General features: G+C 41.3%; 1 protein-coding gene and 1 non-coding gene across 2 annotated transcripts; both read left to right on the top strand.

Moving 5' to 3' along the window:
• Positions 1 to 282: 282 nt before the first annotated feature.
• On the top strand, positions 283 to 354 carry TRNAW-CCA. Its single transcript has one exon. It is a non-coding gene; the product is annotated as a tRNA-Trp (tRNA).
• Positions 355 to 13,878: 13,524 nt separating this feature from the next.
• Positions 13,879 to 24,166, top strand: LOC105805923 (zinc finger protein OZF-like). Its single transcript, XM_012638891.1, has 3 exons — positions 13,879 to 14,172; positions 19,046 to 19,181; positions 22,953 to 24,166. The coding sequence occupies exons 1-3, from the start codon at positions 13,879 to 13,881 to the stop codon at positions 24,164 to 24,166; spliced, it is 1,644 nt and encodes a 547-aa protein (XP_012494345.1).
• Positions 24,167 to 25,133: the final 967 nt, after the last annotated feature.

Below are 25,133 nucleotides of genomic sequence, written 5' to 3'. Positions count from 1 at the left end.
GTCCTGTCCCCAGCGTCGCGCCCTAAGAGACTCCATAGCCCTGGAGAGTGGGTTTTCCCGAATTACAAAATGAGGATTCCCGAACCCATGGCTTTTGCTTCTCGCCCGCTTCATTCACTTTCACATTTCGCTTTGAATAGCCGCGTTACAAAAGGGACAAAGGACTCATAGTCAATCCCACGCCTTAATAAAAGCAGAATAAACAAACAAATTCTGGTTATTGCACCTAACAACTGCTGAAATTAACGCTCCTCTAAAGGACAAAAACGCAGTGGCTCCGAGGACCTCGTGGCGCAACGGTAGCGCGTCTGACTCCAGATCAGAAGGTTGCGTGTTCAAATCACGTCGGGGTCAGATTTCTGGCTGTTTCTTCATTTATTTAGCTACTGAGAGTTATGTATATTAAAATCGGTACTGAGCAAAGCAAGCGTCTAGCCATTAACTCTTAACCTCGGACATTCTCTTACCGTTCTTTAGCCCAGAGGGACTTTTTTTTGTGAGCAACTCACCGATGAACAGGCACTTAAACCGAAGGGTAAGCATGACCTGGAAGCGAAAAAAAAAAAATCCACCAGCCGAAATTTACATCGCTGTCTTCACATCCGAATCAGAACTTACCAGCTGACTTCAAATAGGACCTTAAAACAGCATGGCAGGAGACTTTGTTAATGAATTCACTCTGGTGTGAAAATAGCTTCATTGGGTCCCAGGATAGGTGTAGCGGTCTTCCTGGGCCGGTATCTGGGTCATCCTGATGAAGATAACAATTTCCAACTCCCTCTCTCTCTCTCTCTCACACACACACATTTCATGGTTTGAGCTTCTTCCAAAAACGTCTGAACATTGTGGCTAAAGAGAAAATACTGTGAAGTTGATTAACAATATATCATGTTTAACAGGAAGTTCTCGAACTCTCTTTAAGAGTGGAAAATTCGGGCATTTATCACTGTTTTGGAATTTAAATGCATCCCGCCAATCAGGCTATGGTACAATTAAGTTTCAGGTATAAACTAGCAGTGGTCAACTGAGAGTGAAGAAAAACCCACGTTAGCAGAAATGGAGATCGTTGTGTACTTATCAGGTTAAGTTTTCACTGCACCAGCCCACTTTCCCTTCAGTTTAAACGTCTGTCCTTTGCTGAGCCTCTAGCAGAAAAAATAAAATAAAATAAAATAAAATAAAATAAGCTCTTCTAGGTATGTTTTTTTAAAAGGTCAATTGAACAAACCTTGGGACTTAGAATCGTTGCAATAATTGCTTACTTTGATGCTAAGGTGACTTGAACAGGCAACTTTCTAATTTCCAGGTAGGTATGCTAACCGTCCCACCACAAAGCCATAAACACCAGGCTTTTCTGTATATTTAATATATGTTAATTTCATCAGGCCTCAGCCGCATGGTTCAATATTTAGCCTCACTTCCAGACGGTCTGAGATTGCCTCTGAGTTTCTCGTCCTTTTATTACAGGGATATACAAAGTAAAATGAAAAGATGGATAAAGTAGAAACAAAACGGTTTGGGGAATAGTTGCCTTCACAATCCAGAAACAGCCCGCCCACACTGGGGGTTTTGCTATCCTCTGAGCAGCGCTGGTGACCCTGACAGTTTTCCAGGACTTAAAGGTTCTGGCGGCCACAAGGCCAAAGCTTTACTCAAAATGAATGAATGAGGTGGACCTGGGAGGGAACGCGGACTGGAGCAAATGTAAGGACACACTTGCAGCCAGTTGTCTTCCCCAAGTGCCCATTTGGGAGCTCCATGAGCTCTCAGCTGGAGCTGGACCCTACCAGGACGACACAAAAGCCTGGGGACATGCTGGCCTCACCTGTCATCTCACTTCCTCCTCACGTTAGTGTTCCTGGAACCGACCTGCAGAACTGACTCCCCTGTCATCTACCTAGACACAGCCATGCTTGACCTTCAGTCCTTTCCTACTGCCAGACGCCTGGAACTTATTTGGAGCACTCACTGTCCCCCCATCTGTAAAAAGAAACAGGGACGCTGCTGCGGGAACCCACTATCTGGGTAGGTTGCTTGATTCTGAAGTTTTCCTCTTCTTTAGAGGGACTCTAAGAGCAATCTTCCTAATTTATTTCACAAACATTAGCATAATCATAATAAGATTATGCATAACACACACACACACACACACACACACACAGGACATGCACCAAGTACTGTTCTAGGAGCTGGGGACAAGTCAGATAAGAAAACAAAATAGACCAAGCCTTGACTCTGGAGGAGTGGGGGGTGTAACAATTCATAGCATAGCTGAAGAGATTTTGACAAACGGCAAGCATAACGCAAAGGGAAGTGAGGAGACATTGTTGGGACAGAGATTCTCTTCCTTCCAGCCCTTCTAGAAACTGTGTACATGAGTACCATCTACCGAGAAGACTGTTTATTTACTCTATTTTAAAAGAAGGCATTTGCTAATTGTTTTTCTTTTAAATTAAAAGTAAAATGTTTTTTAAAATAAATGTTGTCAAATACAGGAAATTATGATAAGAAAACTTAAATTTACCCATAATGAAAACTCTCAGAGAAAACTGAGGATGTTGTGAATGAGGTGCAACCTCCTGGGTATTTTTCTATGTCTATATTTCCTTAAATATTTTTCTTCTGTAAAAACAAAAAAAATTATAAAACAATTTCCCTATCAATACTATACTGACAGGTATTACCTATAAATTCAATTTGTATTTTTAAAACAGCTTTATTGAGATATATTAATACAATACTATTCACTTTATATGAGTGTATAATTAATGGATTTTAGTATATTCACAGACTTGTGCAGCCATCACCACGATCAACTTTAGAACATTTTTATAACCCCCCAAGAAAACTTTTAGTCACCATTCCCTTCTACCCAACCCACCCCAGCCCTAGGCAACCACTAATCTACTTTCTAGCTCTATGCATTTGCCAATTCTGGATATTTCATATAAATATCACCATTCAGTATGTGGTCTTTTGTGACTGACTTCTTTCACTTAGCATGACATCTTCAATGTTCATCCACACTGTAGCATGTTTTGGTACTTCATTCCTTCTTGTTGTTGAATATTGTAATATTCCATTTGTATGAAAATACCATTCATCAGGGATGGCCATTTGGTTTTTTTCCACTTTTTGGCTATTATGAACAATGCTGCTATGAACGTTCATGCATAAGATTTTGTGTGGACATATGTTTTTAATTCTCTGGGATATATACCTAAGAGTGGATAATGTATATTATTTATGGTAACATTGAATTTCATCCAATTAATGTACAAAGATTTTTTTGTCAATTTACCATGATAGTGCATTAACTTTTATTTAAGTATTGATGATATAAACACATATGTGCACTTCTTAATAGTGAACTAAATTAATCTCTTAAATTGGTAACTATGATTATTAATCTTCACATAATAAATGCAATATACTCTATTTCATTATTTCCGGCTGTTGATTTTATTAATACTTTTCTTCTGTTTTTCTGAAATTTGTTCTAAATTTTTCTTTTCCTCACTTCTTTTTTTCCCTCTAGGTTTTTCCTTTTTCCAGACATTTCAGCTAGACATTAAATTTACTTATTCTAAGTTGAGCTTTTAAAGTTGTGTCATGAATTTTGTTTTCTTTTGCCATCTTATTCCCATGGCAAACCACCTCTTCCCCTCTTTCTGGCCCAGGGTGTAGGGCAAGTGGGGAGGAACGAGAGTGACAAAAACTACAGTCAGAATGTGCCTCCTGAGTCAGGGAGATTCTCTCACCCCACACAGGGATCTATTTCTGACTCTGATCTTTGCTCAAGGCAACTGCACTTGTCTTGTTTTCTGACATGGATTTGCCTCCTAGTGTTGAAATTCCTGGGCTCCAGAGCTGGGTGGTGAGGACCCCACAATTATCAACCCCTCCACCATGCTGGGGAGTGGGAAGTGGGGGATCCAGCTCCTGGCAACACCCTGCCACTCCCTCTGTTTAAATGTGACCCTTTGTGTTGCATTCCCATTCCCCCAGCCCCTACTAAGCAGTCAGTAAGTCAATGAATGTACTTTGAAAGGAAGATTTTTGGAGAATGTGTAGGGCTTCCATATGCCCAGGTTCAGGCAAAAATAGTAAAAAAGAAAAAAAGGAAAAAAAAATCATCTCAGGCTACTGACTTGAGGGGAAACACCTACAGGTTCTATACAGTGATTGTTTGAATAATTTAGGTTGGCCCATCCACTTTTTTTTATGGGGTAAAACACAGATAAAATTTACCATCTTAACCGTTTTTAATGTTCAGTGACATTTAACTATACTGACATTGTTGTGCAACCACCACCACCATCCATATCGGGAACACTTTTCACCTGGCAAAACTGAAACTCTGCACTTGTTAAACACTCACTCCCAATTCCCCCTCGCCCAGCCCCTGGCAACCCCCATTCCACTTTCTGACTGTATGAATTTGACTGCTCTAGGGACTTCATATAAGTAGAATCATACAGTAGTTCTCTTTTTGTGGCTGGCTTATTTCACTCAGCATAATGTCCTCAAGGTTCATCCATGTTGTAGCAGGTGTCAGGATTTCCTTCCTTTTTAAGGCGGAATAATATTCCACTGTCTGCATAGACCACATTTTGTTTATCCATTTATCTGTTGATGAACCCTTGGGTTGCTTCCATCTTTTGGCTATTATGAATGATGCTGCTATGAACATGGGTGTACAAATATCTGTTTGAGACTCTGCTTTCAATTCATTTGGATACACTGTATATCCATTTTGTTTTATAATGCTGAGAGTCAGTGGAATCAGAATTCATGCCATATTAATTGAGCAAAGCTTGTTACAAAGTAATGTGTATAATACAACCTGTTTTTCTAAAATTGACTAACTTAATACTGTGACCCAAAATACCAAATTTTAAAAGTAATTAGGGCGTTATCCGTCCTTTCTCACCAGAAGTTGCTCAGACCAAGTTTTCCCCTTGGTGCACGGCTCCCCAGTGAGGGCCAACTGTCTGCTAAGTCCTCGCTTCTCAAATAGAGAATTGGGGTGGCAGAAGAACCATTGGATGGAGCACTTTTCTTCTCTTTTCAGGAATGGAAGAAGCAGAGAAGGGCACAGGGAGGACTCGGACTTGCCATTTTTATGGTGAAGTGGAAAAGCGAGGCCAAGTTACAAAGTGTTTCCGAAGCATCCCCCACCTCCTCTGGGGTCTCCTTCTCCCTCTGCACATCAGGGAGAGAGGATGGCGACTTTGGACCAGCGGCCAGGACATCTGCCTCTGCCTGTGCTTCTTGGTCAGGAGACAGTCAATTCCCAGAGAGCCTCCAAAGAGGATGCACTTCAGAAGGGTGCAGGGACTTCCCAGACTGTGAGAGCTGAGCCAGCCACAGCAGGTGACAGCAGGTGGGCAGCCCGCACATTTTCCTTCCCTCCTCTGGGAAGGGGCATCTGGCCTTGGGGGACTCCACAGGCTGTGTGGTCCATCTAGGGTTACAAGGTTGGAGCCAACCCTTGTCCAGCCTCTGAGGAGGGCACCAAAGCCTACAACCAGGGATAGCAGGGGCTGCAGGACCCCTGGGCATTTCCTCTCACCTGCACCCTCATTCTGGGGTCACTGGGTGGAAACCCAAACTCTGTTCCCCTTACTCAGCCTCCAGCATTCGGCTCTCCACACCCACCCTCACTTGGCTGACTCTCACACCACTAGGACCGATCTGGACCTCAGAAGCCTCTAGAAACTCAGGTTGAGGCAGCCTGTAATGCTGATTTAGGAATGGCTGGGTTTCCCCACTGGGAGAAGGGCCCTGCCTTTATGTGACACCAAAAGTGTCTAGGATCCCCTGCAGAAAAAGTGTTCAGTGGATACTTCATTTTAGGGACAAGGGAAAGGCTAATTAAATTTTTTTTGTTTAATTTGCTGAAATGATCCTTGAGAATGAGTAGATTTTATTTGATTTATTTATTCTTTATTTTTCGATTTTACTGAGTATTGACAAATTATACTCATTTATATTTATGGCATACAAACTGAAGTTAGGATATAGGCATGGAAGGTGGAATGATTGAATCAAGCTAATTAGCATATCTAGCACCTTATTGTCGTTTATTACTGCTGTCTAACTGAAAGACTGTAACGTTTGACCAACATCTCCTTATTTCCTCCCCCACCTCACCCCCTCCCAGCCCCTGGTTAATTACCAATTCTGTACTATGAGTTCGATTGCTTTAGATTCCACTTATAAGTGAGAACATGCAGTATTTGTCATTCTGTGCCTGGTTCATTTCTTTAGCATAGTGTCCTCCACTATGCTAGGTTCATTCACGTTGTCAAAAATGACAGAATTTTCCTCTTTAAAAAAAAGGCTGAATAGGCTTTGTGGCCAGGGTTGGGTAGGTTGCAGAGCTGGGGTGCAGCTTGGTTCTTGCCCCCCACACACCCCTGCCCCTCAGGCACCATTCCCACCCTTCTGCCACCGACCTACCCACTGCAGCAAGCCCGGGGCACCCCCTTCCCCCCCCAGATCTCCCATCGCTGATATCCAGAGCTCCAAGACTCCCCGGGGACGACAACGTGACTGCGGAGCGGGCAGCAGGGGCTTCCCCTGCGACGGCCAACTGCACAGAACGGCCACGTGAAAAGCCATGGAGACTTATCCCCCAAGGGTGAAAGAGAGTCACCCCTCATGAACGGAACAGATGAGACAGCCAAAGCCACTGTGATGTCATGAAGCCACACCCCGTCGCCAAGGCACTGACGCCAAGGGGGAGATCCCCCGCAAGGAGGCCCCCAAGAGGAAGAAGAAGAAGAAATTCTCTTTCAAGAAGACTTTGAACTGAGCGGCCTGTCCTTCAAGGGAAATCGGATGGAAGGAGGGAGGGCTGATTCTTCTGCCTCCTCAACCACTGAAGTGGGGGGAGATCAGTGCCTGTTGTGACGATGACTACGACGAGGGCACTGTCCAGGTAGGGTGGCTGTTGCCACCCCCGAGACCAGGAGCCCCAGGCCAAAGGGGGCAGAGGCTAGTGCCGCCTTTGAGGGAGGAGGTGCAGAAGAAGGGGTAGGGCCCCAGGCTGCAGGCCGTCCACTCCCTCGCCAGGAGAGTGGCCCTACACCCGCCTCTGAGTGAGTAAGTAGCTGCGTGGAGGCAGGTGGGAGATCTGTAAGCTGCAAAAACTGTGCTGTCCTTGCGAGGCACTGCCTGGACCTGGTACCCTGGCTGCCTTCCTGTGCCCAGAAAGGAAGGGGCAGTTGCCCCCTCCCAGCCACGGCCCCTCTCATCTTCTCCCTCCTGTGGATTCTCCCATCAGCCATCTGGTCGTCCTCTTAAGGCCAGTTGAAGAAGGTCCCTTCCAGCTTCCCAAGTTAGGTCAGTGATGTGAAACGCACCTGTCTAGGTTTTTCAGAAATGTCTTACTCAGGTTCAAACCTCCAGCTTGTGAATCAACTGTGTCTCTTTTTTGACTTGGTAAGCAAGTATTAGGCTTTGGGGTTAGGGGAAGGTCTATAATGTGAAACGACTTCTTGTCTTTTTTCCTCCCATTGTTGTAAATAATTTTCAATGGTCAAACTCCAGATTTGTACTTTTTTTTTTCTAACCTTTCTCTTCCACCTAGTTTTACTGTAATATTTAGAAAAGGAATAAATATCCCTTTAAAAATAAAAAATAAAAAAGGCTGAGTTTTCCATTGCATATCTTTTTTCCTTTTAAGTTCTCTCATGAGGTTGTGCCATTGTGGATCTACACCACATTTTATTTATACATCCAGCTATTGATGAACACTCAGGTTGATTCCATGTCTTGGCTATTGTGAATTGTGCTGCAATGATCATGGGAGTGTGGATAACTTTTCAACATACTGATTTCAGATCCTTTGCATATATACTCACAAGTGGGATTGCTGGATCATAAGGTAATTCTATTGTAAGTTTTTTGAGGAACCTTCATACTGTTTTCCAAAATGGCTGTATTAATTTGATTCCCACCAACAGAGTGAAGGGGTTTCTTTTTGATTTCTTTTTGTTCACATCCTCACCAACACTCTTTCATCTTTTGGTAATAGCAATTCTGACAGGTGTGACGTGACATCTCACTGTGGTTTTAATTGGCATTTCCCTAGTGATTGGAGACGTTTTCTTACTATTGAATCATTTGAATTCCTTATATATTTTGGATATTAACCCTTCTTCAGATCTATGGCTTGAAAATATTTTCTCCCAAGCTGTAGGTTGCCTCTTCACTTTGTTAATTGTCTCCTTGGCTGTGCAAAAGCTTTTTAGTTTGATGTAATTCCATTTGTCTATTTTTGCTTTTGTTGCCGGAGCTTTTGGGCAACCTTTGGCCTGTGATAATCCTCCCTGTTTCCAAGAAGCAGTCAAGGAAGGCAGGCTTACTGCCTTAGGAAAATGTATTTTCGAGAGATGGATATAAAATTTGGAAACATATTATTTAAATTTCTAGTATACACTACAAATAAGCTGGTGTAAAGGATACTTAAGTCTCAAAGTCATGACATTTGAGGATAAGATATTGTGAAGCAAAGGCCAACATTATTGTAGAGACATTCAGGAAGAATAAATAATAAAAAATTATGTAAGATGGAACTTTCTCACTCTTTAAATAAAGATTTTATGGGCCAGGCATGGTGGCTCATGCCTGTAATCCTAGCACTCTGGGAGGCCGAGGCGGGAAGACAGCTTCAGTTCAGGAGTTTGAGACCAGCCTGAGCAAGAGCAAGACCCCGTCTGTACTAAAAATAAAAAATAGAAAATATTAGCCAGGTGTGGTGGCACGCACCTGCAATTCCAGCTACTTGGGAGGCAGAGGCAGGAGGATTGCTTTAGCCCAGGAGTTTGAGGTTGCTGTGAGCTAGGCTGACACCACGGCACTCTAGCCAGGGCAACAGAGTGAGACTTTGTCTCAAAAAAAAAACAAACAAAAAAAAAACCCAAAACAAAACAAAAAGAATTTCGTGGCTGGGGGGAGAGAGTGAGAGTAGAAAAGCAGAGAAAGACAGATTTGATGACAGCCCACTTAAAAAGAGAGCCTGTGCCTCTCTTGCCAAGGCTCTTGGGGGAGGAAGATAATTGAATCTCCAGTTAGGTTTTGAGATCTGCAACCACAACACGGGGGATTTATGTTTACTGAAAGTGAGCCCCAGGAATTCCCTTCCACACCAGTTGTAGCAGACAGTAGAAATGGAGGCAGCAAGGAAGATCTACTTTGAGTACCCTGGGAACAAACAGAGCGGCAGGAGCTACCCTTTTCCAGGTATTCCCCAAGAGAATGCTCAACAGAGCAGCAAGAATCCCAAAGGAGTTGCAAGTTCTGGGCAAGACACTCACAGCCCAGATTAATGACTGAAGGACTACAGGCAGCTCAACGAATGCCAATGAGTATAGTTTTCAAAAATAAGGAAGTCTCAAGAATGGAATGGGATGATTCCAGCAGATTTCAGCACAGGTCAATTCTGATAAGGAGATGCCTCATCTTTGCTGTTGTTGAAGTACTTTATAGGCACCTATGAGCTTAGAATTACCTTGGTGAGGGATGGGATGAAGGAAACACCAAACTGACTGAGTCAAAATCCAGAAAACAGTAGGAAGGTTCCTCAAAAAACTTAAATAATGACTGTTTTTGCCTGGAAATTATTAAGAGAATGCTCTCTGCCATTAGTTAGAATGGGAGCTCAAAAGAGAAACTTTGTCTATGGAAAATATAAAGTGGAATCTGCAGTTTGTATTAGTTATCCCCTGTGTTACAAATCACCCCAACGCTTAGTGGCTTGGAATGACAACCATTTATTATAATAACACTCACAGTTTTTGAGAATTAGGAATTGGAAGCAGTTTAAGTGGTTCTCGTTTGGAATCTCTTAATGGTTTGCAGTCATATATTGGCCGGGGCCGCGCTCATTTGAAGGGTTGACTAGGGCTAGAAGATCACGTCCAAAGTGACTGTTTCACATGACTGGCAAATAGATACTAGCAAGTTGGTTCCTTTCCAGATGGGCCTTTCATAGAGTTGCTTCAGTGCCCACACCATATGGTGCTCAGCCGTTCCCAGAGCAACGAATCCCGAAGACCAAGGTGGAAACTGCAATGTCTTTAGGACCTAGTCTCAGACTCAACCTTCAAGAGTGTTAACAGAGGAGCCAAAGTCCCAAAGGAGCCACAAATTCGGGGAGAGACAGGAATTTAAACAATAGATTAACAATTGAAGGAACACAGGCAGAATATTTACACCATATTCCATTGGTCACTTTGGCCATTCCTGATATAGTGTGGGGGAAGACTACACAAGGTCATGAATACCAGCAGGTGAGGATCATTGGGGCCTTCTTGGAAGTTGTTACCCCACAGTTCAAGATGACTGAAACTCCTCCCATCCCACCTCCCCAAGTCCACAAAAATGTACATATTTTGAATTCTGTGATTATAAAATTTTATATGGAAGTAAAACATTCAAAAATGTACTCTTTCTTTTCTCTCATAGGACTTTATTCATAGAGCTGGTAAAATAATTTAAATTCTTTAAAACATTTCTTTTTTTCCCTGACTGTATCCTGCATGATATTTAAAATATTTCTGAGTAGAGAAAAGATGTAGCAAGCACAATGCTCCACAGTCTTTTGAAAATACACTACATGGGCCAGGTGCGGTGGCTCACGCCTGTAATCCTAGCACTCTGGGAGGCCGAGGCGGGAGGATCGTTTGAGCTCAGGAGTTCGAGACCAGCCTGAGCAAGAGTGAGACCAGCCTGAGCAAGCCTGAGTAAGAGACTTGTTGATACTGATTTTTCCAGTTGGAATTTGTTGTTTAAAATATTTGTAGAAATTTCTACTAAAATTTTTCTCCTCTTCAAAATTTTATCACCTGTAAGAAATGATAATTAGTTCAAAAGCACTTGATACTGAGTGTGATGCATTATATCAAATAATAATATTTAAAGATTTCAAAACTGAAAAATCTTTTCTACACAGAAAATAAATTCAGGGGCTTGGGTAGGAAGAAGATGGTATATGGGTGGGAAGCAGAGAGCACAGATTTTAGAAAAGGTACTTTTCTCTGCCTCATCAGAAAAGCAGCATGAAATTGTTACAAAGTATAAGACACCATTTTATTACATTTATATTTATTTTTATTTGAATGACTTCAGTAAAATGAGACTAATCTAAATGTAATGTATCATTAAAGAACAATCAAACACGCAAGAATTTTTTTGGTTTGAGGCAAATCTTGTTTCTTTTGCTTAATTATTCTTCTGATATTAATAGCATCTCAGTGTGCTCACAGAATGCAGTTGCAGAATGTTCCTGTCCTGCCTTGTAGCATCTAAAAATGTACATTAGGCAATGCTATGGGGGAATAGAAACTCATGGGGTAGCACTGTAGGATATTTGGCAGGATTTGGTAAATAGCAATGAAGCCCAAGGGATTTAGTAGTATTATGGGTATCTACACAGAAGAAAACAGAAAGATATCTTGTTAATTTAATCATACTTATTAGAATTTTGCACTTTAGCTGGTTAGATTTCATATTTTCTACTTTATTTATTTATTTATTTTGAGACGGAGTCTCACTCTGTCTCCTGGGCTAAAGCACTGTGACGTCAATCTAGCTCACAGCAACCTCAAACTTCTGGGCTCAAGCGATTCTCCTGCCTCAGCCTCCCAAGTAGCTGAAATTACAGGTGCACACTACCATGCCTGGCTAATTTTTCTATCTTTTTTTTTTTGAGACAAGAGTCTCACTTTGTTGCCTGGGCTAGAGTGAGTGCCGTGGCGTTAGCCTAGTTCACAGCAACCTCAGACTCCTGGGCTCAAGCAATCCTACTGCCTCAGCCTCCCAAGTAGCTGGGACTACGGGCATGCGCCACCATGCCCGGCTAATTTTTTCTATATATTTTTAGCTGTCCGATTAATTTCTTTCTATTTTTAATAGAGATGGGGTCTCGCTCTTGCTCAGGCTGGTTTCGAACTCCTGAGCTCAAACAATCCGCCACCGCGCCGGGCCTAAGATGTCTTTCTTAATCACCCTACCTGTTTATGTCTTCACTCCAGAACATAGACTGATGGAACAGTTTTATGTGAGACTCCCAGTCTCATGGTAGAGGGAAAAGAGAGACATAAGACCAGGAAATAATGCTTAAACAGGACAAGAATGCATAGCTTTCACAAGGAAAAAGTAATCACAAGTCAGAGGTCCAAGTCTGAGTTCAAATCTTCAAGCGTCAAAGATTTTGGATAATAACGTAATCTACCATAGGTGCATAGTTAAGATACTCCTATGCAGAGATAACCTTGAAGTAGTGTGCTTCCTTCCACCTCTCAAATATCTTAGACACGCCATGCATTTGGAATTGAGTAAAGGGAAGTTCAATATATTCTCACCTGAAAACCTCTCATTTTTCTGGGCTTGGTGATGAGATAGAGAGCTTAAGAGAGTGGTATCTGGAATGCTTGGTGAATGGAGCCAGAAGAGGAGATGACCATGGATAAAAGGAGACAACCACAGATAAACAAAGGACTGCTAAATAATACCAGGACCTCGCCGAGGCTGGGAATAATAATTGTGAAATGGTACCTTCTCAACACTCAACTTTGTCAGGCTCTGTGCTTGGCACTTGGCACAGTGATGCACAAAACACACATGGTCCTTGACCCCATGGAACTGACAGTCAAGTGGGGGAGCCATACATTAAATAACAGCAAAAATAAATGTATAATTACAAATTGTAGTAAGACTATGGAAGGAAAGGATGGAGAGAATCAGAGAATTAGGGGGAGGGAGGTCTTCAGAGAGGTTACTTCTGAAGAAGTAACATTTGAATGAAATCTGAAGGATGGTATTCTAAACAGAGAGAATGCCTGTATTAAGGGGCAGCAAAGAGTTTGGGATGTATGAGACCTTAAAAAGCCCATGTAATCTGAGTACAGGTGCTTCTTGACTTACAATGAGGTTACCTCCCAATAAAGCCATTGTAAATGGAAAACAGCGTAAGTCTTAAGTCGTGGAAAGCATGTTTTCGACTTAACTGCTGCTTTCGATTTTACAATGGGTCCATCTCAGGCTGGCATGAATGTGTATCTCTCGAAAATCCCCAACCAACCATCATAACTCGGGGACTATCTGCATAGAGAATTGTAGGGGAGACAGCGGCAAATAATTCGGGATAGGCATAGCCAGATAACACAGGGGCTTATAAACTGCGTTAGGGCGCTTACATCTTACTCCAAGGCAATGAGAAACCACTGAAGGGATTTGAGGAGAAAAATGATATAACAAACTTAATTTTTAAATGTTCATTTTGGCTGCTTTGAATAGCACGGATTAAGGAAAGACAAGATTAGATATGGAAAGACTAGTAACTTGGACCAGAATGACACTTGGGATACAATTGGGTCCAATTCATTTTTGTGAAGAACAGGGAAAGAAGTATCTTTCGCCCGGTTGACCCTAACTCCTTTGGCTCAGGGGGAGTGGCCTTTCTGGTATTAATGCTTCTTTAACTCCTGGTCCTCACTTGTCCCCACGTCAAAGCCAACCTCTGTACTGGTTTCTTTCTCACATCCAACTTTCCCTTATGAACTCATTCCTAATTGTGTTTCTACTTTTACTATATTTCTCTTCAATCAGGACATTGGCTTCTCAACCCTCCCTATGCTATTCAACAGCCAGAATGCTAGCAACGAAATCAGCACATGCACACAGTTTACATGCAGACTTCGGGCTTTATTATACGAATGGAGAAATACCAGAGAAAAGACTTGTGTAACAGTCCCCCACCTCTTCGCCCGCCCAGTTAATAATAATTGTTTGGAACATTTTAATGTCAGCTTCGCATTTTAATCTGAAAGGAGACCCATCAGATGGGGCATTATTTTCGTCCTAAGGATGCCGGCGAAGGCCCGCAGGTCTCTGCCCGCCTCCGCAGACACCCCCCAGCACAGGCACCGGTGGCCCCCAGCCCTCTGGGAAGTGGAGTCCTTCCGCCCGGACCCCGACCTGGCGCGGTCGCCTCCAAGTGCGCAGATGCGACTCCACACGGAGCCTCGAGCTCGAGCCTTTTGTCTCCCCGCACTCCGCGGGTACGGCGGGCGACTGTGTCCGCTCCTCCCGCCCCTCGCAGAGCGCAGCCCACTAAGGCTCAGCCCTGCGGACGGAGCCGGGTTCGCAGCACGTCCAGGGGTAAGAACCTGCGGGGCTGGCTGCGCGGATCTCCGCCCCGCCACTCGCTCGTTGTGCACGCGGCTCGGACACCCCGCCGCAACCGGAGCCCGGCCAGGGCTGGGCCTCCCCTGGGTCCCCGCCCCACTCCGGGCGCGCGGCGCGCTCCTCCGGGGTCTCGGGCTGCGGCGCGGAGCTAAGGGCGTCCGGGGGCGGGGCTGCCGCTCAGACCTCTGGGAAGTGGAGTCCGGGAGCGGAGGATTCTGGTAGCGGGAGTCCCCGGGGCTCGGGCTGGCGCGGGGCGGCTTGCTGCTTTGGCCCTGACTTTGTCACTTCACCAAAGTCTTAGGGTTCTGAACTTACGGGACAGAAGGAAGAAAATGGGGCCCGTGTCTTATTCATCCCCATTCTGTGCTTTGCTTTGTCAGAGTTTTGGAGTCTGCCTGTATTTGGGGGCCAGTGCATGGGAATCCCAACATGTATATTTTCAGGGCCTTAAGATAAAAAGTGAGCGCGGAATCTGCGCTGTAAAGGCCCCATCTATGTGCGGCTTTGTGTTTATGAATATTAAGGATGAGGCAACTGTGCGAAGCCCAGCTTGCAGTTACCACTACAGTAATTACAGGTAGGCCACGTTATGGCCACTTGTGTGCTTTTGAATCTCATAGGAGTTTCTGAAGATTCTGGAACCAGGTGTGTGACTGAGGCCCAGGGTTCACTGCCCTGACGTCCTCCTGGTTTTGCCTTTGTCAACAGAAAAGAAGCCACACTCTGTAAAGTAACTTAAAGAGGTTTAATTTGAGCCAAATCTGAGGACTATGAATTAGAGCCTCGCCCAAAAAGCCTTGAGCAAGTGGACTCACTGTGGTTGGGTTACAGTTTTATACGTTTCAGGGAGACAGGAATTACAGGCAAAGTCATAGATCAATACATGTAAGGTATACATTGGTTTGGCCCCAAAAGGTGGGACATCTCAAAGCAGGGGCTTACAGGTTATAGATGGGTATAAACTCTTTTGATTTGTAATTGGTTAAAGAAATGAAGCTTTGTCTAAATGCTTAGAAATGTTTTAAGTTAAGATAAGGAAGTCTGTTAATCAGAGACAAGCCACTGATCATACTCAAACTCAGTGATTTGTTACATAAATTGAGGACCTGCAGGTTTGCCTTGCATAGCATTAGGCCTGTTAATGACTTACAGAGGATATCTACAAGAAGGGAGGGGGGCATGTCTGACCTCTCTTCTCATGGCCAGCAACTCAGTTTTAGGGTATCCCCTTGGCCAAGATGGGTCCATTCAGTCAGCTGGTGCAGAGAACTTAAGATTTTTAGTTTACATTTTAGTGCAGCATGTAGTGGCTGATCTTGGTATTCCAGAGGAAGGTCTTCCAGCCATGGAGATTATTTTACCCCAATAATAGAGGTTGCAAGCAAAGTAGAATTACTTCTGAGGCCCTAGGACTTGAATGAATAGGAATAAACCTTCCGGATGGGAAGACAGAGGGAGATGTCCCAGGGAGCAAGAATCATTCTAGAGCTAGGCAAAACTAACCTTACAATCTCTCGAGAGCTTCAGAGCAGAGTTGGATGATTTACACAAGGAGGTAGATTACGTATTGCTGAGAAGTCCATGTCCGTCTCATCTGAAACAGTGAATACTGAGGAAGTCATAGCAATAATAGGACAAGGAAGGGAAACTGATGATGGATTATCTGACCATTGAAGTTGAGGAAGGTAAGAACTACAGAAATAAACGTGGAGTTGAAAGTGGAAAGAAATAGCAGAAATACCTTTGATGAGAATGAAAAGGTCAAGTGCCCCCACATGATTAAAAAAGGGAAGCAGACACATGTCAGGAGAAGGCCCTGGAGTACACAGTAGCACATTCTCCAGTCCCATCTTCCTCTTTCAGCACTGCTATGTTCATCCACATCCTCTCTGAAGCTGTGGATGGGAGAATATTCCATAGTGTTTGCTTTGTGAAAAGGGCAGGTAACACTTTTCCATTCCTGATACGACATGACATGACCGTTCCAAAAGGTTGATGTGTTGTGGCTTCGTGAGTTTAACTTTTTGATCAAAACTTAACTCTATCTCTGCCTGGGTTTTTTGAGTTAAGTAGAGTCACCTCATGTATATAATTCACCTGGCCTTGACAGCTTTTGTCTGAGTGAATTTGGAAATGGGAAGATAGAGTTTACCTCCTTCATGGCTTATTTTCTACTCCTTCCAGCCATGACTACTGAGGCTGATTCTCTTCTCCAAAAACAGAGCACAGAAGAAATGGAACCTACTGTTGAGCATCTTCCTGTTGAGTTCCAGGTGAATTTGAGTTTACTTTCCTTCCTCTGGAATCTTATCTTGGTGTTCATAGTGTGTCCTCGTGTCTTTCTTTCATCTTGTTTCAGAGATTCAAGGAGATTCCATCTGGAGAACTGAACCAAAGTAATTTTTCCTTGGAAACTGAAAGCTCTGGTGAGAGCCCAGGCCGGAGTTTCAAATTTGGGAGCAATCTGGGTGGATGGTTCTTGCTCCATAAATTAATATAAATATTTTGGAGACAGAAATGTCTCAGGAGTTTTGCAGAGCTTTGTCCTGAAGGAATATGTAAATGTGTTAGTTTACATATCAAAAACTGTTTCATCTCAGGAGGGCATCTCTAAAAGATCAATCGCTGGCTATATCCCACAATGGCGCCGCAATTCTCAGACCTGAGGTTTAGACTTGCTTTGAAAAGCAAAGCAGATCTGCTAAGAGCCACAGGATGAGACCTGATCAAAAAATGCCAGCCTGACAGACAGCCACCTGTGGCTAAAAGCAATTAGCCCAAGGGGCAGTTCCTGCTTAAACTCCTGTCTACTTGTCTCAACACACAATAACTTGATAAAGAAAATATGGAGCCACTTTATCTCTGTTTAACCCTTCTGTTAAATGATAAATTTACCTTAAAACATAAAAGTTAATCTTTAAAAGATTTTATAACCATTTGTTCACATAAATAAAATTAGTTAAAAAATCTAAAAAACCTTTTAAAAAACTTTTAACCTAAAAAAAACTGCCTATTGTTATATAAATCTGTTACCCCTGGCAACTGATCACTATACCTATAAATGCCCATATAAAACTTCACTCTTGGCCTTTTATAATTAACAAAAAAATCCAAGAGCCTCTAAATACCCACTTTGCCTATACTCTTTATATATCTATAAAACTATACCTTCATCTCTATATATTCTTTTATTTCCATTATTTTCCATTTTCTGTTATTTTCTTATCCTTTACAACAACCCCTACCTAAGAGACCCAATTTTTTACTAAAAACGTGGCCATCTCCCGGCAGATGGTATTTTAAACTATGAAACTAACTGTGATCACTAAGAGAATGGGGGTAGATAGAAAAGAAACGAGATGTCATTCCTGAGTCCTATAGCTCTCCAGCTCTTAGAGATCAGGGAGATTAAGAGGGAGCAGCAAAGATGAGAAGATAGCATGCAATGAGGTAGGGGTAAAGCCAGAAGTTTGGCATTCTGGTGACCACTTGAAGGAAGTGTTGCAAGGAGGAAGTGATCAGCTGTGTTAAATGCTGCTGCTAAGTCAGGGAAGATGAGTCCTGGGAATTGACCACTGGATTTAAAAGTAGGAAGGTCACTGGTGACTGCCAAGAACAATTTCATGGAATGGTGGGAGTGATGGATTAGAATGGGTTCAAAAGAAGATGAGGGGAGAGAAATTGGAGCCAGGGACTATAGACAGCTATTTTGTAGAGTTTTACTCTAAAGGAAAGGAGAGAAGTAGGGCAATAGCTGGAAGGAATAGTAAGACAAGACCAAAGAGGTGGTTTTTTTTTTTGAGAAGGGAGAAATAACATTGTAGTTATGTAAGAGTAGATAGAGTAGAGAAGATGTCTAAGAACTGAGCCCTGGGGAACTCCAACATTTAGAGCCACTTTTCAAACACTTCTTTATTTATTTTAAATAAATAGGCCTAAGAGTTAGGATTAATACGTATTTCACAGATGAAGAAACTGAGGATCATGGTAACTTGCTCAGTGTCATCAAGTGGTTTAGCCCTGGTTAGAACCCATGTTATATCTGATTCTAAATGCTATGCCTTTAGCCATTCTCACCTACTGACTGACTTTTTCACAAAGTATTCTCCAATTGATTATGGTTAATAAAGTATACTCACATGACTGTCATAATAGTGTATCTTACCTTAGAACAATTGTCACAAGACTATCATTATATTTATCTTTCCTTAGAACAATTGATCATTTTCAACTTAAAGTCAGCAAATTCACTCATTCAGAACCACTTTAATTACTAAAGAATAACAAAACAAATTGAATAGTCATGGCCTTAAGTACAGAGAAAGAAGAGGCCTAGCCTAGAACAGCATGAATGTCTATATCACAGAATATCAACCTGAATTTCTATAAAATCTCAGAATATTCCTGGAGTCAATATATATGACATATCTCAGCCTTATTCCATCCACAATATAATCAATAATTAACATTTCATTATTATTCAATGGTTAATTTATATTAGGCTTATTTAGCAAAATATGTTAAGAGTATAGCTTTAGAATCAGACTGCCTGGTCCAGATCCCAGATCTGGCCCTTACATATGTAGACAATGTTAATAATATTACTTACCTCTTGCCTCATATGGTCTTTGTTACAAGAGGTAGTTCAAAGGACTTAGCACATAGAAAGTAAATTGTAAATGTTAGCTTTCATTATTATGTTCCTTAACACAGACTAATACTTAGTAATTTCAGAATATTTGATTAAAATAAAGGTTTAACCTTCAGATTAAAAACACTTCCTCTTCTAGATTGTTCTCTTCCCTCAGGATTACCAAATCCTTTAAGAATGTGCTTGCTCTTCCAGGAATTGATGACAGTCAAAGATGAGGAAATGGACTTTACCGATATGGAAGTAGAACAGCTGAATTCTGCCCATGGGCATGATGCGTACATGGGCATGGATATGAAGGTGGAGAATTGTGGGAGCCTGGTATTTTGGGGTAAGGAAGTCTTATTTTGTAATGCAAGCTACTTACTTGAACATAAATGTCTTAGTTCACTCAAGCTACTATAACAAAATACCATAAACTGAGTGGCTTATAAACAACAAAATTTTATTTATCACAGTTCTGGAGCCTGGGAATTCCAAGATCAAGGTGCCAACAGATTCAGTGTCTGGTGAGGGCCCACTTTCCAGTTCCTATATGGTGCCTTCTCACTGTGTCCTCATATGGTGGAAGGGATGAAGATGGGTCTCTCTTCAGCCTCTTTTATAAGGGCATTAATCACTTCTCAAAGGCCCCACCTCCTAATACCAACACCTTGGGGTTAAAAGATTTTAAAATATGAATTTTGGAGGGACACAAACATTCAGACCTTAGCAATAAGCTTCCTCGATAACTAACGACATCTAAAATGCAATAATTTTGCTTAAGATTCAGAGATCCCTCATCCCTTAGGAGATCCCTGATCACTTTGGGCTTAGAATTTTCCCTTTTAGAAGGTAAAAGTTCATTCTGTGTGGAACTACAAAAGGGCAGCTTCCATTATATTAAGACTTATAAAGCTATAGTAATAAAAAATGGTGTGGTATTGGTGAAAGGATAGATATAAATCAGTGGAACAAAGCAGATAGACCAGAAATAGACCTGCGTATATACAGTCAATTAATTTCTGACAAAAGTGCAAAAGCAATTCAATGGAGAAAGGAGAGTCTTTTCAATAAATAGTACTGGAAAATTTGGACATCCATATGCAAAAAAATGAACCTCAATTCATACCTTCTATCATATATAGTAAATAACTCAAAAATGAATCACAGACCTAAGCATAAAACCTAAAACTATAAAACTTCTGTTGTAACTACTGAACTCTGCCATTGTAGTGGGAAGGCAGCCATAAACAACATGTAAACAAATGAGAGTGGCCAGCTTTGGCCTGTGGTGGGCCTCATTTGGCCTGTATTATCGTCTGATCTCTTGTGTAGAGGCAGGTTTTTGACTAGTATCATATAGTATCTACCTGAGAACTTTATTTAACATTTCTTATAGTGCAGGTCTACTGGTAATTAGTTCTCTCAGCTTTATTTGTCTGAAAAAGTCTTTATTTCATCTCCATTTTTGAAAAATATTTTCACTGCATATGGAATTCTTGGTGACAATTGTTTTCCTTTTCTTCTTTCTTTCCTTTTATTTTTTAGACATTATTCAGAATCAAAAGACAATTTTTTTTTCTTTCAGCAGTTTAAATGTGTCATTTCTTATCTTCTGGCTGTAATTTTTGTCTTTGTTATTCGGTATGTAATATGTCTTTTTTTTTTCCTATAGCAGTCTTTAAGATTTTCTCTTTATCTTTGGTTTTTGCCAGTTTGAGTATGATGTGTCTAAGTAGGGGTGTGTGTCTGTGTTTTCATCCTACTTGAGATTCTCTGAGCTTCCTTGGGTCTTTGGTTTGATATCTCTCATTACTTTTGGAAAATTCTTAGCCACTAGCTCATCAAATATTGTTTTTCTCATTCTCTCTTCTTTTCTTCCAGTTTCCAAGTACATGTATGTTAGAGCATTTGATACTGTCCTACAGCTGTTAGATGCTCTTTCCTGGTTTGTTAGTTTTGTTTTCACTCTTTTTTCCTCTTTCTATTTTAGTTTGCATAATTCCCATTCACCTCTTTACAAGTTTACTGATTCTTTTCTTAGCTCTGTTGAGTGTACTGATGTACCAGCAAAGACATTCTTCATCTCTGTTATAAAGTTTTTTCATTTCTAGCATTTCCATTTGACTTTGTCTTATATTAATAGTTTCCATCTCTCTGCTAATATTCTCCAGCTGTTCATGTGTGTTGTCTACCTTTTCCACAAGAACCTTTTACATATTAATCATAATTATTTTAAATGCCTTGGTAGTTCCAATATCTGGATAATCATTAAGTCTTGTTCTGTCAATTACTCTGACTTTGATTTTATGCAATCAGATTTGAATGAGGCTGGGAAGTATTGCACAGAGAGAGGATACAAGCAGACCCATTATGAGGCTGATGGATTAGTTTAGGGGAGACATGGTGGCTGAATTGGGGTGGCAATAGTGGGGAGGGGGAGTACAGGATAGATTTGAGAAAGATTTGTGAGGTATAATCCATAAAACTTGGTGAATTATTTGTTGTGGTTAGTAGGGTATAGGGAAGAGTCCAATATGATTCTCAGGTTTCTGACTTTCAGCTAGAAAAACTTTGGGGTTTGTGAGATTAAATGTATTAATATATTTAACCTTTTAGAATAGCAACTTGTATATAATGAACACTATAAAAGTGTTTATCTAATATTGTTATAGTTCATAATATATATTACATTTTATATGCTATCATATTCTCAATTTCTAAAAATTACAGTAACATTGAAAGTATATCTTACTCAAATATTGATTACATTTCTTTAATGGGATAAAAGAATCTTAAGAAAAGCTTACTGTCCTCCAGAGTTGCCTCAGTGCTTGTGTTATTTGTGTTCAGTTCAGTTCAAACAACACATATTTAATTTGTGCTTACTCTCTATCAGCCCTGTGATAGGCTCCGAGAAATAGCAGTGATCAAAAGAGATGTGATTCCTACCCTCAGAAAATTTACCTTTTGGTGGTAGAGTTCATATTCTTATATTAAAGCCTTTTTATTAACAAGAATAATGGCAGTGATATTTTCTTAGATGATGAAACCTGGGAATGTACAGTTTGAAGGAAAAGATGAGTCAAGGTATAGTTATATTGAATTTGATATTTCCAAATGAATACATGAAGTAGGTGATGGGATATATGGGTGTAGGGGAGAGAAAACTAAGTTGGAGGTAAGGGTTTTGGGTAAAGGGTAATTAAAACCACGGAATAAATAAGGTCTTTCAGGAGAGATTGTAATGGGGAGAGGGTGCAGGGACAAAAGAGGGGAGCCTAAGATGGAATGCTAACAAATATTGACATTTAAGAAGAAGAAAGAGCAGAAAAAATTCCAAAGAAATAGAAATCAGAAGAAAAACTTGAGAGCATAGAGTCAGAAAAGTCAAGAGAGAACATTGTTGGGAAGAAGGCATGGTCAACAGTGTCAGGTACTGCTGAGAGGCCAAGCTAAACAAGGAATGAAAAGGATCCACTGGGTTTAGGTGACATGTAAATGGTTAGTGACTTCAATGAGAACAAGGAGGAGAGAAGCCAGACTGCAGCAAGCTCAGGAGCAAGTATGTGATGAGAGGATGCATAAAACCTGTTTGAGAAATTCAGCTAGTGGAGACGCAAAATCATATTTAAATCAGACAGTAAATAAAAAATTGTGCCTTTAAACAAGGACTAAAGGGAACAATTTAAAAAGTCAAATGTGATTGTCTCCAGATGTTATTATTATGAGTGATTTTTTGTCTAGTACTTTTTCAAAACTTATCATTCTCAATGTGTGTTTTCATCTTTTCCTCCCTTCTTAGTTCTTTTATGTAAACATTTATTTTCTTTCCTCTGCTTGTCCTCTTCCCTGGTTAGTCTGTTTAGTTTTCCATTCCTGTAGCTAGAGCACCCTCATTGTCTGACCTTGTGTTGTGTCTTATATTAGCCATCCTCTAATCCCTATTATTCTCTGAAATGTCTTCATTTGCCCTTGCCATGAGGCTCTTTATGAGAACATCTGGATATACATATTTTTAATAGGCATAATTTTTATTTTGTTTGTTCTCATGCTACTTAGCAGTTTTCTTTCTCTTAACACATAGAACATGAACATTTATGCTTTTTATTCATTTCAGATTCTGAATGTATGCCTGAAACTAAAGAGTTCCTTTCAAAGCAGGAAGTTTATGAAGAAGTATCATCTGAAAGGGAGCTGATAATAGAAAGACTTAAAAAGGATGATTGCTGGGGCTCCAGGTTGATAGAATCTTGGGACTGTGAAGGCATGTTAGAAAGGCAGCAAGAAAATCAGAAGAATGATTTAAGGCAAGTTGTAATTAAACACAAGAAAAACCCTATGGAGCATTATAATGAAATTGGGGAAAGTTCAAACCCGATAAAACATTCAAAAGTTTACCCAGTGAAAAAGCCATGGGAGTGCAGTGCATGTGGAAAGTCCTTCAGTTACTACTCAGCCTTTATCCTACATCAGAGAATTCATACTGGAGAGAAGCCCTATGTATGTAATGAATGTGGAAAGGCCTTTAGTCGGAGCTCATCCCTCATTCAGCATCAGAGAATTCACACTGGAGAGAAACCTTATGAATGTAATGAATGCGGGAAAGCTTTCAGTCACCGTTCAGCCCTTATTCAACATCATATCATTCACACTGGAGAAAAGCCCTATGAGTGCAATGAATGTGGGAAGGCCTTCAACCAAAGCACATACCTTATTCAGCATCACAGAATACACACTGGAGAGAAACCATATAAATGCAAGGAATGTGGGAAAGCTTTCAATGACACCTCATCTCTCATTAAACATCAGAGGGTTCATACTGGAGAAAAACCCTATGGATGTAAAGAGTGTGGGAAAGCCTTTAGTGACCGGTCAGGACTTACTCAACATCAGAGAACTCATACGGGGGAAAAACCTTATGAATGTAGTGAATGTGGGAAAGCTTTCAGTTACTGTTCAGCTCTTATTCAACATCAAGGAACCCATACTGGGGAGAAACCTTACAAATGTAATGAATGTGGGAAAGCCTTTAGTGACCGCTCTGCTCTTGTGAGACACCAGAGAATTCATACTGGAGAAAGACCTTACAAATGTAAAGAATGTGAGAAAGCCTTCAGTCAGAGCTCATCCCTTACAAAGCATCTGAGAACTCATACCGGAGAGAAACCCTATAAATGCCCTGATTGTGACAAAGCCTTCAGCCAGAGTTCATCTCTTATTCAACATCAGAAAATTCATAGAGGAGAAAAATCATACAAGTGTAAGAAATGTGAGAAAACCTTCACTGTCCATTCAGCCTTTCATCAACATAAAGAAATTCATGATAAATAGAATGCAGTAAATTCATAAAATAATTATTCTCTCCTGATTGAGCAGATCTAAGTATTATGGGGCATATTAAAAGAACATTTGAGGCTGTGTCACAGAGGAAATAGCCTTCTTCCTTGATATGTTATTATGTAGGGAAGAGGATAAGAGGTAAATGTGGATGTCTATGGTCTTTTAAAATAACCATTAGAAAGCGGACTTCTAGGCTGGTGCGGTGGCTCATGCCTGTAATCCTAGCACTCTGGGAGGCCAAGATGGGTGGATTGCTCAAGGTCAGGAGTTTGAGACCAGCCTGAGCAAGAACGAGACCCCATCTCTACTAAAAATAGAAGGAAATTATCTGGACAACTAAAAATATATATAGAAAAAATTAGCTGGGCATCGTGGTGCATGCCTGTAGTCCCACCTACTCGGGAGGCTGAGGCAGGAGGATCGCTTGAGCCCAGGAGTTTGAGGTTGCTGTGAGCTAGGCTGATGCCACGGCACTCTAGCCAGGGCAAAAGAGCCAGACTCTGTCTCAAAAAAGAGAAAAAAAAAGAAAGTGGACTTCTGAGAGCAAGATGAATGTCACTGTCTACAAAGAAGACTGGATGGGATTGCAACAAGGCAAGGGCTTCCTGAGACAGAAGATTGTTGATTTTGGTGAGGCAAGGGGATAGATGATGTTGTGAAGAGCCAAAAACAGTTTGCATTAAAATCGTAGTGGGAGTGGATGAGCAAAGTCCTGGGAGAATGCATGTGAGTAGACTTAGTAGGGCTCTATGAATATATCTCAGTTGCAAAACCAATACAACTGAGGCTGTGGAGAAGAGAATTTCTGGTTTAGGCAGAGAAATAAGGTAAGGAGCTGGGTATCTTAAATCAGTAGAAAAACTAAACAGAGCAGCAAAACGCACATTTCTTGAGGCTGGTGGCTTTCTAAATAGTTTCAAACTGAAGCCAAAAGGGAAAGGATCAGGACTCCTAAAGA

This window comes from Propithecus coquereli, unplaced genomic scaffold, assembly GCF_000956105.1.
Source record: "Propithecus coquereli isolate 6110/MARCELLA unplaced genomic scaffold, Pcoq_1.0 Scaffold137, whole genome shotgun sequence".
NCBI lineage: Eukaryota > Metazoa > Chordata > Mammalia > Primates > Indriidae > Propithecus > Propithecus coquereli.
This window is presented reverse-complemented; position numbering and strand designations above follow the sequence as displayed.

Bases quoted from the DNA above. Each gene is read 5' to 3' on its own strand.
- LOC105805923 (XM_012638891.1), top strand. From the start codon at position 13,879: ATGCCGGCGAAGGCCCGCAGGTCTCTGCCCGCCTCCGCAGACACCCCC. The intron at 14,173-19,045 runs GTAAGAACCTGC...TTGCTCTTCCAG, and splicing joins GGTTCGCAGCACGTCCAGGG to GAATTGATGACAGTCAAAGA. The intron at 19,182-22,952 runs GTAAGGAAGTCT...TATTCATTTCAG, and splicing joins TGGGAGCCTGGTATTTTGGG to ATTCTGAATGTATGCCTGAA.